The 15,875-nt window shown below is 50.5% G+C and overlaps 3 protein-coding genes across 3 annotated transcripts; 1 reads left to right on the top strand and 2 right to left on the bottom strand.

The window, feature by feature from the left end:
- Positions 1-1,358: 1,358 nt before the first annotated feature.
- LRP88_01628 (uncharacterized protein) lies at positions 1,359-3,369 on the bottom strand (the record flags this gene model as incomplete). Its single annotated transcript, XM_083238304.1, has 6 exons — positions 1,359-1,914; positions 1,972-2,094; positions 2,147-2,328; positions 2,385-2,851; positions 2,905-3,122; positions 3,173-3,369. The coding sequence occupies 6 exons, from the start codon at positions 3,367-3,369 to the stop codon at positions 1,359-1,361; spliced, it is 1,743 nt and encodes a 580-aa protein (XP_083106809.1).
- Positions 3,370-4,449: 1,080 nt separating this feature from the next.
- Positions 4,450-6,599, bottom strand: LRP88_01629 (uncharacterized protein; the record flags this gene model as incomplete). Its single annotated transcript, XM_083238305.1, has 6 exons — positions 4,450-5,451; positions 5,509-5,578; positions 5,629-5,911; positions 5,962-5,992; positions 6,041-6,201; positions 6,560-6,599. The coding sequence occupies 6 exons, from the start codon at positions 6,597-6,599 to the stop codon at positions 4,450-4,452; spliced, it is 1,587 nt and encodes a 528-aa protein (XP_083106810.1).
- A 2,485-nt stretch (positions 6,600-9,084) lies between these two features.
- Positions 9,085-12,224, top strand: LRP88_01630 (uncharacterized protein; the record flags this gene model as incomplete). Its single annotated transcript, XM_083238306.1, has 4 exons — positions 9,085-10,078; positions 10,606-10,945; positions 10,999-11,647; positions 12,045-12,224. The coding sequence occupies 4 exons, from the start codon at positions 9,085-9,087 to the stop codon at positions 12,222-12,224; spliced, it is 2,163 nt and encodes a 720-aa protein (XP_083106811.1).
- Between the last annotated feature and the right edge of the window lie 3,651 nt (positions 12,225-15,875).

Consider the following 15,875-nt stretch of genomic DNA (forward strand, 5'->3'; position numbering starts at 1 on the left):
GGGATCCGGAGAAATGACAGTGCAGCAGAACTTGAGGATTGGAAGAGTGACTGTAATAAACTTGAGTTGGTTGGCTATTGTTCAGGGGTTGAGGTTTGGAGTTGGCTCATGAGGTCCAGGCAGACCCAAGCGCACCTTTTAAAGAAGCCAGATGGTAGGAAAGACAGGTGGAAACCACATGATCATAACCATGCATGAAAGCTCAGGCTCTTAGCCCCAATGAGGGAAAGAGAAGAGAGACAAAAACGCTGATGGAGGCGGCTGTTTGAGGGGTTATCTCAGATGCATAGTTCATTCGACGTGGCTGTGGGTGGTTGACGCAGGCTACTGACCTCTCGGCCTCCTCTCGCGTGCCCGCAGTTTCGCTATTGTTCGGTCTTTTACAGTGAAGTGAGCTGTGTGTTGTATGTTGCTCTTTGCTCAGATAGCACAAGCGGCGATATCTGTCCTAGGAGAATAGGGCCCTTACACCACCCGCAATGTCCCTTCATAACGAGATCACAAAACAAGCCCACACTCCCTTCTTCGTATCTCCAGCAAACTCTATGATCTTGTCGATACAAAATTTCTCGCTTCTCTCGCGTTTTTGGGTCAGAAGTGGCGGTAATTGGACCAAGAGGAACGCCAAAAAGCCCGTCGAGGTGGCAGAGCAGCCCTCCACATACGCGATATGCGCACACGGGCAAGAGTCCGTCGGCCCGTGAGTCGGGTATTTCTTCTCGGGTATTTCTTCTCGGGTATTTTTTTTCGGGAATCAAATTCTAGATCAAGGGTCTTATCTAACGTCAGAGGCTAGACTGAAGGCGGTCAAGTGAGGTTATCTGTGCCGACGTCTCGGCTTCTGTTTCCGATGTACAATGACGTTGGTGAGACGAGTCCCGAGACCAGGCCCCTGCTTGGCAAGGACCGAATTCTTAAAGATGTTACCAAAATAAGTTCTCTCAGCGATGATAAGTAGGCAATCGTGAATATTGGTAGATGGCTAATCGGTTGCAGGAATGGCTTGGCCAGTTAGGGCAGAGTGAAAGCTCTATACTCCTACGAAGAGCGCATTGACTACTGGCAACTTCGGAACCTTTTCTGTGTATATTGGATTAACAAACTATAGTCATGCATCTCTTGGTAGCAGACTTGGGTATGTTCAACAAAGTTGGGATTGCTGAGGCCTTAATAATGACAATGGAGTGCTACGAGACAGTGACCACAGAGCGATACCTCGATTTCATCTTGACTACTTCAACAACGGCCACTAGGTTGGAACGATTAACGGAGGATAAAGTATAATTATGTATTAGATAGGCCAGATTAGTATCCAGCACCAACTCTATTAGCTTGTCAATATGTTCTTGATGCATGACTTAGAACAGCAGTCCTTTGGTCTGCTCCCTTTCACTCAGACGATGGTTCTTCATCAAAGTAATCCATGCAATCGGACCAGCGAGAGCAACCACTGAGGCAATCAACATGACCTTCTGCGTTTCTCCGTAAGCCTTGACAATGGCATCTCGCTCGGGGCTTCCCCAGGGGAAGGCCAGCTGCTGGGTAATGTCGCCGTAGATGGTGAGGGCATCAGCCTGTAGCTCTTCGGGGAGGTACTTGGAGAGCTTGCTGGGCATGAGGTTCGTCCAGATGGCTCCGCTGATAGACTGTCCGATGGCACCACCGACGCTAGTGATCAAGTTGAGAAGGGCAATACCGACAGCGACATCTCGGTGAGGGACAGACGCCATGACTGCGATTTGCTCGATCATGACAAAGGTACCACCGGCGACGGAGCCGAGGACTTCGCACATGATGACATAGCCAACGTGGGTATCAGGCATGCGGAACTTGATCATCAGACCTGTCATGAGGATCTGTAGGGGCAGCATGACCATGGCAAGCCACTTGTATCTGTCGGTAAGTCGCATGAGGCTGTGTGTTGTTAGTATTTTGACAAAAGAATTCTTGAGCTGGTAAATAGTTACTCACATTCCGACTGGGACGCCCCATCCGCAAGAGACGATGTTGTAGATGTTGGTGATGTATCCAGCCTTGGAAACACTGAGATTATAGACGACCTGAAGGTAGGAAGAGAACTGCAACTTGTAGCAACTACAGCGAGTTAGTGACCCGAGACAGGATACTGAAGAGTATAGCAACTTACTAGAAACTAATCCACATGTTGCCTCCTAGAAGACAAGCAGCAAGGACAGTCCTGTTCTTGAAGAGTTCGAAAGGAATGAAGGACTTGGGTGCGATGTACTTCTCAAAGAAGGGGAAGGCAATTATACATAGGCAACCAATAACGAGCATCGCAATGACACTGGGTTCTTTCCATTTATGCTCCTTTAGGAAGACATTAGCATGCTTGCAATATGTTATTGACGATCTGTTCCTCTCACCTGGTACCCGGCAAGACTGAAGGGCAGAAGAAGGAGGGAGAAGCCAGCGACAATGATGATCATTCCTGCGAGATCGAGCTCAATAACCCAGTACTTGATGCTCTCCCACACAGTTCGGCTGCTCTTCTCCTTGACGTAGTATCCCTTCTCCTCTGCTCGTCGGAGTTGGATGGTGAAGATGGCAATGAGGGGGGACAGGATGACGGGGATGATGATGGTAAAAGCACCATAACCCCATCGCCACGTGCTACCCTTGAGGAACGCTTCGGCCGCGGCAGGGCCAGCGAACGTGTTGGAGATGTAAGGCGTGTTCGCGAAGCCGAAGAGGATCATTCGGTTCTTGAGGGTTGTCGTGTCGGCCATGAAGATGTTGAGGACGTAGCCGATGCCGTTCATGCCGGTCCAGAAGAAAACCTGGGCAGCAGCGTAGGTCTGAACGTTATTGCAGACAGCCATGAGAATGAGTGCTAAACAATGGTCAATTAAAAGCTGCAGAACGTTGGTTCAACGCGACACTTACCCATGACAACACAGAACAGCATGATCAAAAGACCCTGCACTCGGCCGATAACATCAATGATTCGAGCCAGTGGCAGCTTGCTAACACCAGCAACCAGGTTGGACACGATACCAGTAGCACTCATGAGGCCGTGCAGGCCAAAGCTACTGACGACATAGGGCAGCAGAGAGTTTGAGATCTGCTGCTGGAGAGAGTCAGTGAAGAAGACGAGCCAGATGCTATCTCAAGGTTAGAAGCCATCATTGCACATCGAACCAAGTGAACATACAGCAGATACGCAGCAATGAGCCATGGCTTGGTCCACGCCTGAGTCAAAGCCTGCATCTTCTCAATACCCCTGTAACCACCCGTATTGGAGTCGACCTCAGTGTCAGACTCTTTCTCGTCATATTGAGGGCGCTTCTCATTGTCAGTCATCTCAGGGACGATCCTGGGGCCGGATTCGACCTCGTCTCGATTCGCCATGGTGTTTTGAGGCTGAGGCTTAGCTTTGAGCAAAAGCAAAGAGGAATGGAGAGCCCTAAAGAGATCGACATTGTCGACAAGTGAGAGAATTTTATACCCGCCGGCCAGTGTAACGTCTCACCGTCTTGGCAATGTTAATCATTGCCTTACACATGGCATCCCGAGTGTACGGTAACATTGAGACCATTCGCACTGACATGGGCCACCCACTAACATGGACAAGACAAAAGCGCTTTTCCTTCGCGAAGCCCGTTAGTGGTTCGACGACAGGAAGTGTGGACCGTCGCTTGAACGGGTGGAGCATCGCTAAGACTGATTGATAAGATGTGATTGGAATCATCGTATGTTGGAGGAACAGCAACCTGGTCCATCTGGAGCTTCTTCGGTGCTTGGCGTGGGATGTCTCTGGTCGCGCGGGCTCGTTGGAAGTTCATCGCACCAGCTGCAAAGGGGAACGTGCTCCGCTAGAGAAATGCGGGTGCCTAGTTATGGATACAGTTATACTGATTTTGGACCAGTTTTCCGGATCCCCCCTGGTAGAAAATTCCCCGAGACATGTCAAGTCCGTAGGAGCTGCCCAAGTTGACCCTGTTACGAGAGCGGGGAAAACACCCCCTGTCCCAGCAAGTCAGTCGAATTGGGTTCAATATTTGAGATTCTTTTACGAATGAATCATGAGTTTTCAGCCTTGCATGATCTCTTGACTCCTGTCCTTGGGCTTAAGTCTAATACCCCTGAGCCAACACCAGCATGGATTGCGGTAAGCTTATTTGCGGACGGTTTCCTCCGTGACATGTGATGGGTATGTGCGTGATTATCTGATTGGATCGGGTATTTAATTGATTATCAGATTATCAAGACCATTCACCCATGTTGGAACTTGCTCAGTGGGATGAATCTCCTTGCGAGGATCAGCAAGGATCATAAAACCGAGAGGAAAGCAGCTGCCGTCTAACAATGAACCCAAAGGACCAGGGGAATACTGACTAACGAAGGATTCTCAAGCACTATAAAATTCTCTCTTGCCACCGTTGGGCCAAATATAAACTGACCACTGCCATAATCAGATCATCCAACATCTCACTCAGTCTTGGGCTTCACATAGCCAAGGTCAATGTCACTCAGCAAGTTTACATGCCTAATGGCATCCCCTGCGCCATCCCACGCCTTCCTCTTGCCCGTCTCGAACACTCGGTAGAGATGCGGCGAGTTGACACCCCACGCCATGAGCGAGCACAGCTTAGGCTCACGCAGCCAGAACCAAATTCCTTTTAGCGTCCAGCTAAGGTGCTCATACATGCCGGTTCCAGCCTTGTCATCCACAAACTTGAGCCAGTCGTTGGCCTCCAGTTGACCCTCATACTGGGGGAGTGGATTCGTAAGGCATAAGTTCGCGAACCATGCTTGATGCTGGCGAACCCAATCTTGCATGGTGGAGTCTGATGGGAGGGTGGATTTTCCTGCCCAGACTTGCGCGATGGCCATGCCGGCGAGCTCACGGGCCATAGAAGCGCTTTCCATGATGACGATGTAGTTTAGACAGGCCAGGGATTCGCTGTAGCCCAGGGGGAACAGACCCTGGTACAGGTCAGGGATGGGGCGCACGTCGGGATGTGGGCGGGAGTAGTTGATGATGCCATCGAGGACTTGAAGTGAGTTGTTGTATCCTGTGCAGGTAATGATGGCATCTACATCCTCGAGTATGGTACTGTCATCGAGCTCGACAGATCGAGGACCCAAGATTCGTCGCACACCCGCTGTTGAAGTGACTTTTCCATCGCGCAACGCAGGAACAAGGTGATCATTAATGACCAGCCCAGAGATGGTCGTCGCATAGAACGCGTTCCTCTCCAGACGCCACTGAGGATCAAGCTTGCCCCAGGACTTGGACACGACCCAGTTGAAGAAGGAGTCAAACATTTTCCTATGGATTGAGGGGAGATGCTTAGCGATCCAGAATCCCATGCGTGTCTTCTTCCATGATGCGAAAGCGTCGAAGCGCTGGCCGTTCACGACTCGTGGGAAGACGAGTGCGCCGCGACGATGGGACCAGTACACTTTAGAAGAGGAGGATGAAAGTTCCTGGATACGTTAATTTCAAGACTCTGAGGTGGAGGGTCCTTGGCCAGGGTGGCATACAACTGCGCAGTCTCCTGCTGTGTTTCCTTGTCCAATCACAACAATGTTCTTATCCGCAAAGTCTTCGGGCCTAGCCTTGCAATTAGTTGTCAATCATGAGCTTAGGATTCCAGTTCATACTTCTTGAAGGCTTGGCTGTGCAGAAACTTTCCCTGAAACAGTTCCAAGCCCTCGATCATAGGAATTACTGGTGTGACCTCCGAGCCAGAGGCTACGATGACTTTGTCAAAGAGACGAGGCGTTTCCTCGCTCGTGAGGTGAAGAACCCACTGAGAATCATCACTGGATCTTGTGATGAACGATACAGTTACGTTGAATACGATTTTATCGAGCAGTCCAAAGTGAGCTGCGTAGGACTGGTAGTACTCGCGCAAGTCCTCGCCGCCAGGATGCAGAGGGAAGTCTGCGTCAAGTCAAGCCCAGAACAAGCATGGGGGTTCAGAAAGCTCTTACCGTCGGGTACTGGATAATCAGAGAAGGGGATCTGGGGCTGTTAGTTGTGCTCTAGTGAGCCCACAAGCCAGCAACTCACAAGAAACTTGCTGAACTGTGCGCGCGTCCCTCTTGTCACAGACGTGAACTGTGGGTTTTCTGAGAACGCCCAGATCCCGCCAGCCTCTGATCGTCTCTCAAAGCACGTCACCTGGAATCCCTCTTCCAGCAGAGATTTGATGGCCGCGAGTCCAGCCGGGCCTTGAAGATCGATCAGCAAAAGATCTCAAGATGAGATTTGGACTCACCTGCGCCGATCACAGCGATGTGGATCTTTGAAGTATCCATCAAACGTCCTTACAACAGTGGCCAAACTCAAAGCTGCAACAAGAAATGGATCAAGTTCCTGTGTCAAGATCTATCTCGTGAGGGTAAGCCACGGAGAGGCACGCGACGCGTCAGCCGCATGATTACGGGCTAATGTGCAATTAAGCCCAACGTCGTGGAATGCTGGCGTCGATGCTCGGGGGGCTTGGGCCCTCTAGTACAACCACCTATTGGCTACACCACGAGGAGGCTTATTTACTTATCGCATTGTGCGACCCTGGCTAGATTGCACTTGTGAAGCCTTTTTGCTGGCTAGGTTCGAATATGGTCATCTTGAATATGTTGATCGGGGTTTGGCGTCTTGATGGCGGCCTGGGCCCTTGGCATCGCCGTCGATTGGCGGAGATGCGGGAAACTCGACGGGAGTGCCTCTCTTGCGGGAATGGCATTGAAGTTTAAAGACTTGGTTCCTGGTTGATCCATACCATTAGCAATGATGCCCTGGACATTTAAGAAGTCATTATCCGCCAAGTCTTGGTTCCTCCAGGTTCGTCTCGCCCAGGTTCGTCGGTCATCCTCGCCTCGGTCATTCATTTAGCGACGTCCTGATCCCTCTTTACTAAAATGTCCAACTCTAACGTCAGCCCCCCGGCACCTGTATACGCCATCGTCTGGTCCATTCAAGGTGAATACGACGTTCCGCCACCCCAAGCCTTCTCTCCAGTGGGAAGTTGTCATACCCAAGGTTGCTACGTGGGTAGTCTCAGGCGAGGATCTGCACACTGTCTTCAACGTTTGTACCCTCAATCCACGTCTTGAGATCCATGTCAACTAACTGGGTATTGCAGATACGTGCCAGACTACAAAATGTACTGGCTGGAAGAGTAGGACCGACTCGTACTGCAATAACTGTGCCAGTAGCAGTGAGTGACGAACCTCTTGCGTGAAACACAGGCTCGACATTGTTGCTGACGAAATCAAGGGTTTCCCAAGGCTACACATATCCGACAACTACTCTCCAAAGCTAGAAGGAACACTCTGACTTGATGTATTCTACACACGATCTGTACGGTCGCGGGGATAAGGATGGTTTAATCAGTGGTGATGGGACGGCCCGGAGGCAATTGTTTGCGGGACCATAGAGAGCATATATAATATCCTGCAGGTTTTGCGTCAAGTTTGTTAAATCCTCTTTTAGCATAGACCTCTCCCTGTAAATGAAGCATTCTATTTGACTGTTGAAGATGTTGACTGAGATCGTGGTCCTCCAGCATCTCGTCAAACTCGCAGCCTCTCCTTGAACTCGGCGATGCGTGATGCCACCCTTTCTCCGTTCCACGTCTCAGTAGAAAGCTTTGATGCTGTCGCGTGTTGCGGGAGACCAATTTGCTCCAATGCAAAGCTTGCAGCGACGGTTCCGAGAATTGCTGCCTCTCTTAGAGTGTTTGTTTTCTGCAGCCCAACAGTAAACCCGCCTAGAAAAGCATTTCCAGCGCCTGTGGTGTCCATTATTCGGGGAGAGGCGGCAGTATAAAAAGGAGGAAGCCAGAATGCCTCCTTATTAGTCATGGTCAAGCAACCATACTCTCCGCAACGCACAACAATGGCACCTCGGCCCTCTCTTCCAATGCCAGCATTTGCGAAGGCCTGGGCGTACCCTTGTATGAGTTCTCTAGAGAATGGTGATGTAGCCTCGAATTTTCCACGCACTAAGGCTTCCAGCTCGAGATGGTTCGGGGAAAAGACGTCGACGAGGCAACACGCCTGAAAATGTGACTCGAGGTGTTCCATGTTGCAAGATAGTGGAGCGGGCTCCCATACAATAAGATGCTGCCTCTGCAATCCATGATCCTTTCGAAGAGAAGATAACGATGTAACATGTTTCACCAGGTTATCAGGGGCTGCTAGGAAATGGAAACTTTGGGCGTTGAGGAGTGTCGAGGTGTCGAGATCTGATGGCCACGGTTGCAGTGGTGGAGCAACGTACTGAAACTCTTTAACTAGGAAAATGTGAGCATGGTCCTATTTTATGGCTAAAGTTCTTACGCCCAAAGTTTTCGTCCTTGTATTGTAACAGGCCTCTTGTCGATAGCTTGTTGGGCAGCCTCTTCACCTGGAGAGCTAGTCCCCAAGTGCTAAGCGTCTGGACCACGGATTCCGGAAAGTCATATCCTGCGAGAATTATACACCCGATTGATGTTGAAGTGAATTGAGACTGAATGATTCGGGCCCCCAGTGTTGCTTTGGTCGCATCAGCATGTGCTCTTGAGTGTGGGCTCAGTGCCGCGTACCATAGAGACCAGACCCCCCAGGCACATTATAGAGGGTTTCTCGCGATGGGGGTCTTATTTCGTCTAATACAACCATACCCAGAGAGACAAAAGTAGGGCTGTTTCTCTGTGGCTGCACACTGCCAGACTCAGCCATGGTGTCTACGATGTCTTAAGCAGGTGCGGGATTTTAAGGAAAGGTTGGTTCTGAGCCAAGATAAATGGTAGACACACTATTAAGAGGGTCTAGTATAGTCCAAACTAAAGTATTCATCCCAGATGCCGCGATATGGTATTCTTTACTCTTCCTCTCCGGGTTGACGGTAGAGTCGATGTGACCGGGGATGCAGTGCAAGTCACCTGAGCTGAGCTGCACCTGCCGCTGCACGAGCCGGGGCTGGGCAAGGCATATCGCACCTGCCTCAGCCCTGTGAGATGCCTACAGACTGAAGCTGACACGTGCCCCGCGCTTCCCATTTTCAACCCTTCAATCTCTCCCATCTCAATGACTTTCCCTCTTCATTGACTTGTCCAGTCGCTTCACCCAATGTCCAATCCCAGCGACTACACAGTGGGCTGGGTATGCGCCCTTACATGCGAGTATGTCGCCGCACAAGAGTTTCTCGACGAAGAGCATGACCCTCCGGAGTCGTTGCAGCCTAACGACAGCAACGACTACACGCTCGGGCGGATTGGGCGACACAACGTCGTGATAGCAGTCCTCCCAGACGGCGAATACGGGACAGCCACGGCGGCCAGCGTGGCTACCAGCATGCTCAATAGTTTCCCCAATGTCAGGATTGGGTTGATGGTCGGCATCGGTGGCGGCGCTCCCAGTCCCACAAACGATGTCCGTCTTGGTGATATCGTTGTCAGCGCACCCCGAGAGGCGAACGGTGTCACGTATGGCGGCGTATTTGAATACGACTTTGGTAAGACCATACAAGACCAGGCCTTCAAGGAAACACGATTCTTAAACCAGCCTCCCACGACCCTACGAGCAGCTGTCCGCGGCCTTCAAGCCCAGTACGCGAGGAAGGGTCATCAGCTTGGACAAGCCGTTAGCAACGTCATCAGCAAGAACCCCATGTTACAAGACGAATACTCACGGCCAAATTCAAGCACGGATGTTCTGTTCCGATCCGACTTTACGCACGGCTCGAGAGGTTGTGCAGAGTCTTGTGCCAAAGATCCATCCAACCTGGTCACACGACGCCTAAGGACTGTCTATCACGATAAACCGGCCATTCATTACGGAATCATCGCGTCAGCCAACCAACTAATGAAGAATGCTATCACCCGGGACAGGCTGGCAAAGGAGAGGAATGTCTTGTGTTTTGAGATGGAGGCTGCAGGCCTGATGAACGACTTTGCTTGCCTCGTCATCCGGGGCATTTGCGACTACTCAGATTCGCACAAGAACAAAAACTGGCAAGGCTATGCTGCCATGGCCGCGGCTGCATACGCCAAGGATCTTCTCAATCGCATCGTCCCCAGCAGAATTGAGAATGAACAGAGAATGAGCGAGCTGTTCTCAACTGGTCAGTCAAGTCTCTCAACTGATGCAATATCTAACGATTGCAAGCAATTCATGCGCTTGAAAACACTGGGGAAAGCGTTGAAGCCATGAAATCACGCTCAGACAGGGAAGTTGAGCTTCAGATGTTGAACTGGCTGACAGCTATCGACTACGGCCCACAACAGAGTGACATTTTCAGAAGACACCAGCCCGGAACCGGACAATGGGTATTGGATTCGGATCAGTTTCAAACATGGATCGCCACGAGAGGCGAAACATTGTTTTGCCCAGGAATTCCTGGAGCAGGCAAGACAATCGTGGCATCCGTTGTCATCAACCATCTGATGGAGAAGTTGCGAGAAGACCCAGGCAGTGGGCTTGCGTATATATACTGCGATTTTAGGAGAAGGAACGAGCAAACCGTCGAGCATTTTGCTTCGAGTTTGTTGAAACAACTGGCAGAGAAACAACCTACGCTTCCAGATGCTGTGCGGCAGCTCCATAAACGTCACAAAAAGTCAAGAACGGAACCGTCACTGAAAGAGCTAGTTGAATCTCTTCGCTCCGTCGCGCAACTATTCGATCATGTCTTCGTCGTTGTTGACGCTCTCGACGAGTGCCAAGAATCCAACCACTGCCTACCGAGGTTTCTCTCGGAGCTCCTTGACCTTCAGAAGCAACTTGGAGTGAACGTTTTTGCAACAGCCAGACCTCTCGGGCACATCAAGTCGAGTTTCGAAAGGGCCATCTCGATCGAAATCCGCGCCCATAGCGAGGACGTAAGAAAGTATGTCGGTGGCAGGCTGGGAGAATTGCCCATGATTGTTCAGAGGAATACAAAACTTCAAGAAGCCATCACGGATAACATTTCTCGGGTCGTCGATGGGATGTGCGTGAGCATTCACACATTAACCATTATCCATTTATAGCTGACATTGGCAGGTTTCTCCTCGCGAAATTGCACTTCGAGTCTTTGATAGGAAAGATGACGGGCAAAGCCATCCGAAGAGCTTTAGAATCTCTGCCAACTGGTTCCAGCGCTTATGATAGCGCATACGAGGAGGCCATGAATCGTATCGAGGATCAGAACAGAGACAAGAGAGACATGGCCAAAAAGACTCTGCTCTGGATCACCTGCGCCAAGGAACGTCTCACAAAACCAGAGCTTCAAGAAGCGCTAGCGGTAGAAATCGGCGAAACGAAGCTCGATCAAGACAACCTACCCAACATGGAAGATGTGGCGTCCGTTTGCGCTGGACTCGTTACCATTGATGAGGAGAGCGACGTTGTGCGGCTAGTTCACTATACGACGCAGGACTTCTTCGAAAGAACGCGCGACAAGTGGTTCGAAAGCGCGGAATCTCATATCGCTGAAGTTTGCCTCACCTATCTTCTATTCGAACGGTTCCGGGGTGGCATGAAGGATGTTCTACAGTCTGACCAGATCCCATCTAGCCATTCTATGGCAAGAAAAAAGGAGGGAGGAGAAGATATTGCCGTGGAGCAAATGCGCCTCGTTTATCGCTGGATGATGTGGAAGGATCGTCACATCCCGTTCTACCCTTATGCGGCGAGAAACTGGGCCATTCACGTGCGTAATGCTTCAATGCAAATGCACGATCAAGTGATTGCATTCTTGGAAAGCGGTGGCCCTTTGGAAGTGTCGGTAATGCATTCCAGGCAGATGCCGGGCTCAACTTCAAATATGACGGGACTTTACCTTGCTGCGTACCTTGAACTGGACCAAACAGTCGAGGCCTTGCTGCAACGAGGCCATAACCCAAACATCGCGTCCGACAGTCGATGGTTCATCGATGAAAAGGAAACTCCATTGATTTCCGCAAGTCAACGCGGCCACGGAAAAGTTGTCAAGGTCCTCCTCTCGGGTCAAACCAATCCAAACCTTCCAGATCAACGAGAAAGGACGGCCCTCTGGTGGGCCGCATCTAAAGGTTACGACGACATCGTCAAGCTACTAATAGATAAAGGCGCGAATCCGGACTGCCAAGATTTGGGCGGAGCAACAGCTCTCAATGCAGCTTGTGCACGTCGCGACTACAAAGTCGTCAAAGTCCTTCTTGATGGTCGAGCCAACCCAAACCTTCAAGATGGACAAAAAGGGACGGCCCTCTGGTGGGCTGCGTTTAACGGCTACGATGACATCGTGAAGCTACTAATAGACAAGGGCGCGGATCCAAATCACCGAGATCTACTCGGGAGAACAGCGCTCGGGGTAGCCTGTGAACATGGCTACACGTCTGTAGTGAAAGCGCTACTTCCTGGCGCCCGAATCGACCTTGAATCCTTAGTTTCGACCACCTTCACCACGCCGCTATTCATTGCTGTAAGGGGAGGCAAGGTCAGACTGGTTGAGGCTCTACTGAAAAGAGGCGACACTGCAAGCCTGGGAAAGGACTGGTCTCAGAGTGCGCTGTCTCTTGCAGTGAGCAAGGGTCATACCAAAGTTGTCCAGCTGCTGCTGCGTATGGGTGCTAACCCACACCGAGGTTCACCACCACTCGTCACGGTTGCAGCCAGGAAAGGATACACTGACATTGTCGAGATATTGCTGGGGGCGGGTGTTGATCCGGATGATATAAAGGACTGGGGGTATATTTTGTTCCAAAGGGCTCTCAATCGGCGCTGAGGCTCAGCTCGTGTGTAAATAACCTGTAGAAGAAGCCAGGCTCTCATAACCCCTCTTGCGTGTGCCTCATTTAGGTCTATCGTAGCTGGCAAGCTGCTAACGATATATTATCTAGATAGCACAAGTATCTAAATTCCAATGATCATGAGCCCGTTTTTCTCCATAGGCCACACCAACTACATAGATTCCCAAGGAAATATCCATTCTTTAAGGCCCATCCACATGTCTTGAGTCATCCAAGTCAAATATGCAGCTTTTTAACTCCCTACCTAGAGATGCCCCATGCCCCAACAAACTTTCTCCTCCGAGAGGAAGCCTACTTCGCTCAATTCAATAATACTCTGGATTGCCTAATTTCACGCAACATCCCAATTTCGGCTCAGAACAACATCACAGTAACAGACGTAAGTGGCTGTATCCTGCTCCGTTAGCCCACGGATCTCGTCGTTGAAGTAGCATCAGCGCCCACGACTCCTTTTGAGTTTCTTGCCATGTGCGGAGTTTAACACGAACACCTGTCAACAAAGTACAATCCACCTCGGAGATTTCGAATCTTCCACGACGAACGCTAGAAGAGAGGCTCGGGCAAAAGCCACTGAATCACGCACGTTGCACTAACGACCACGATCATCATGACGGAACTTAAGCTTATTCCGACCTCTGATAAACTGGTCCTTTTTGGGATGCTAGGAGGGCCTGGGTCAGGGAAGAGCTCGCAGTGTCGGTTGCTGGCGCAGACGTTCAAGGTTGAACATGTTCGTGTTGGGGATCTGCTGCGGGCGGAGATGAATCGCGAAGGGAGCCCCTATGCTGCTACTATTCGAGGCAACATGATGAAGGGTACTATCGGACCCAAGGAACTTACCGTTGGGCTTCTAAAGTCGCATATTCTCCAACGCTTCGAGCAGGGGATGCGGGTTTTTATCATCGACGGTAAGTGCGCCCCCTCCAAGCTTCTCTATCCTACTACAGCTTTGCGGTCAGGATTTCCTAGAAACGTTCTTCAGCTACAACACTTTAAAGCCGAAGTCGGAGCCTTGCAATGGCTCCTTTGTCTTGACTGCTCTGAAGAGACCTTGATGCAACGACTGCTGCCTTGGGGTCGGTTCGATGACCACGCTGAGACGATTCAAGGGAGGCTAAGGACCTTCAACGTGAGCACATTAGAGGATGTAGAGTACTTTCGAGGACAAGGCAAGTTGAAGGTCTTGAACGGAGAGCAGACGATGGCGACGGTTCACGAACAATTGAAGGAGATTCTCTCAGAGGTGGCAGAGCTGCGGCAAACGTCAGGACTTGTTTAAGGAGAAGTCTGATGAAGGTTGGTTAGACCTTGAGAGGAAACAAAAAATTTCATTCTTTGGATTTGGATGAGATTTTCAAGTTGGCTTCTCGAGTCGCCAGGTGGGTAGTCTAACAAGGAGGGCACCAGACCCATCACGTGCCTCTCTAACGCCTTGGCTTTGGTGTTTGATCGCCAACTCCGTGGACTTGCACTCTATCTTGAACAGAACCCAAACTTAGTCGCCTATTGAGGAAGCCATGTCAGTATCATGGTGGTCAGCGGAAAATAGGAAGCCTTACCTCCTCCGCCCCCTCCTCCGCCACCTCCACCACCATCACCACCACCTCCACCACCATCACCACCACCTCCACCACCATCACCACCACCACCACTGCTATCACCACTGCCACTGGAATCTCCGAGCCCGCCACCGCCTTCGTCAGCAGTTAATACATCGCCAAGATCTGATAAAGCATTCAAGATATCATCCGCTTCTATACTGCATGGTTTGGAATGCTTCGAGTACATCTCAGCGGTCATGCAATCTGTCGAGCGGTACGGCACACCTCCTACCAGGCATTAGCCCACGTTCAAACGACTTCGACAGAACACATACCGTCGTCGACATGCCCCCAATGATCACGCGGTATGTTTCGAGATGGCACCCGTCTACCATTCTTTTTGGCCCGGCGACAAAGCTTTTCGTAGCCCTTGTTGAGACGATTAGTACGGTTATCGCGTGCCCATTCGTAGTTATATTTCCATCGCCAGTCTTTTTCAGTTGGTGCTTGTATCTTGACCGAGTTGTGTGAAGATATGTGAGGGGATCTGTTGGCTGGGCATGCTTCAACATGCCCTGACTCGTGAAACTTGTCATCGACTTGTATCTTGTTAGACTGTACAGTTTGCGGGCAGTGGCGGACTAACTTTGGCAATGAATAGTTGGCAAACCAATGATTCGGTATAGTTTCTCGAGGCTCGGTGTCAACATTGTTCGGAGAGCTACCAAAGTCAATAAGGAACAAAAGATCATATCTCAATACTCACTCTCACAATACCAGCAGGAGCATTCAGTATAAATCTCTCCATACTTGCTCTGGTACTCCTTATTCGTCCACTCAAACCCTCTACAAAACCTAACCTCGTCGATTTTGTCGGCGTGATCAATCAGCTTCTCAGTCAACTGATTCGAATATCGATAATAGGCGAAAGGGCTGAGTAGGTGGGTATGCCATGCCAAGTCGATATCAAGAGTCGGTACTGCAAGGGACTCTGGAGTTTCTTTAATGATATCAAAGAAACGATTGTACTTGGTGAGAAGCTTCGCCATGATGCTTGTGTTGAATGGTTGGTGGATCCAGTCCAGTCTGACCATGTCGTCGATGAAAATGCCCTGCCGTAGAACAGCCCCTTCCAACACGAGGCCAAACGGGCTGGGATTATTTTGATACTTGAAAAGTATGATTCGACAACCTAGGGAAGACTTTTCGTAGAGCTCCCGAAGTTTCACCCGTTCCCCAAAACGCAGCTCCTTCCTCCGGATGCTCTCTTTTCTATGGGCTTCGTCATCTTCAATCAGGGTTCGAATTGTTTCCATGTCCAGCGGAGATGAAGAGCATCCGGATAGCTGGAGAAGTTGTTTCCCGAGGCCGGCTTTCAATGCGTCATTTGCTAGCACGCGAGGATTTGGAGTGTCACTTTCTTCCGGTTGTGCTTTCTGAGGGCATCCAGTCTCAATGTCGAGAATGGTTCCCCGAATTGGACAGTCGCTCTCGAGAAGGTGGGCGCAATCCTTTAAAAACCGGTTCACGCACAGAACATCATGGTTGATGTTGATGCCGCAGGCTGTACAGTCAAAGGAAAAGTCCCCGTCGGCATAGCCTGTAC

This window comes from Fusarium phalaenopsidis (assembly GCF_050370095.1).
Source record: "Fusarium phalaenopsidis strain FUZ10S chromosome Unknown contig_32278, whole genome shotgun sequence".
Taxonomy (NCBI): Eukaryota; Fungi; Ascomycota; class Sordariomycetes; order Hypocreales; family Nectriaceae; genus Fusarium; species Fusarium phalaenopsidis.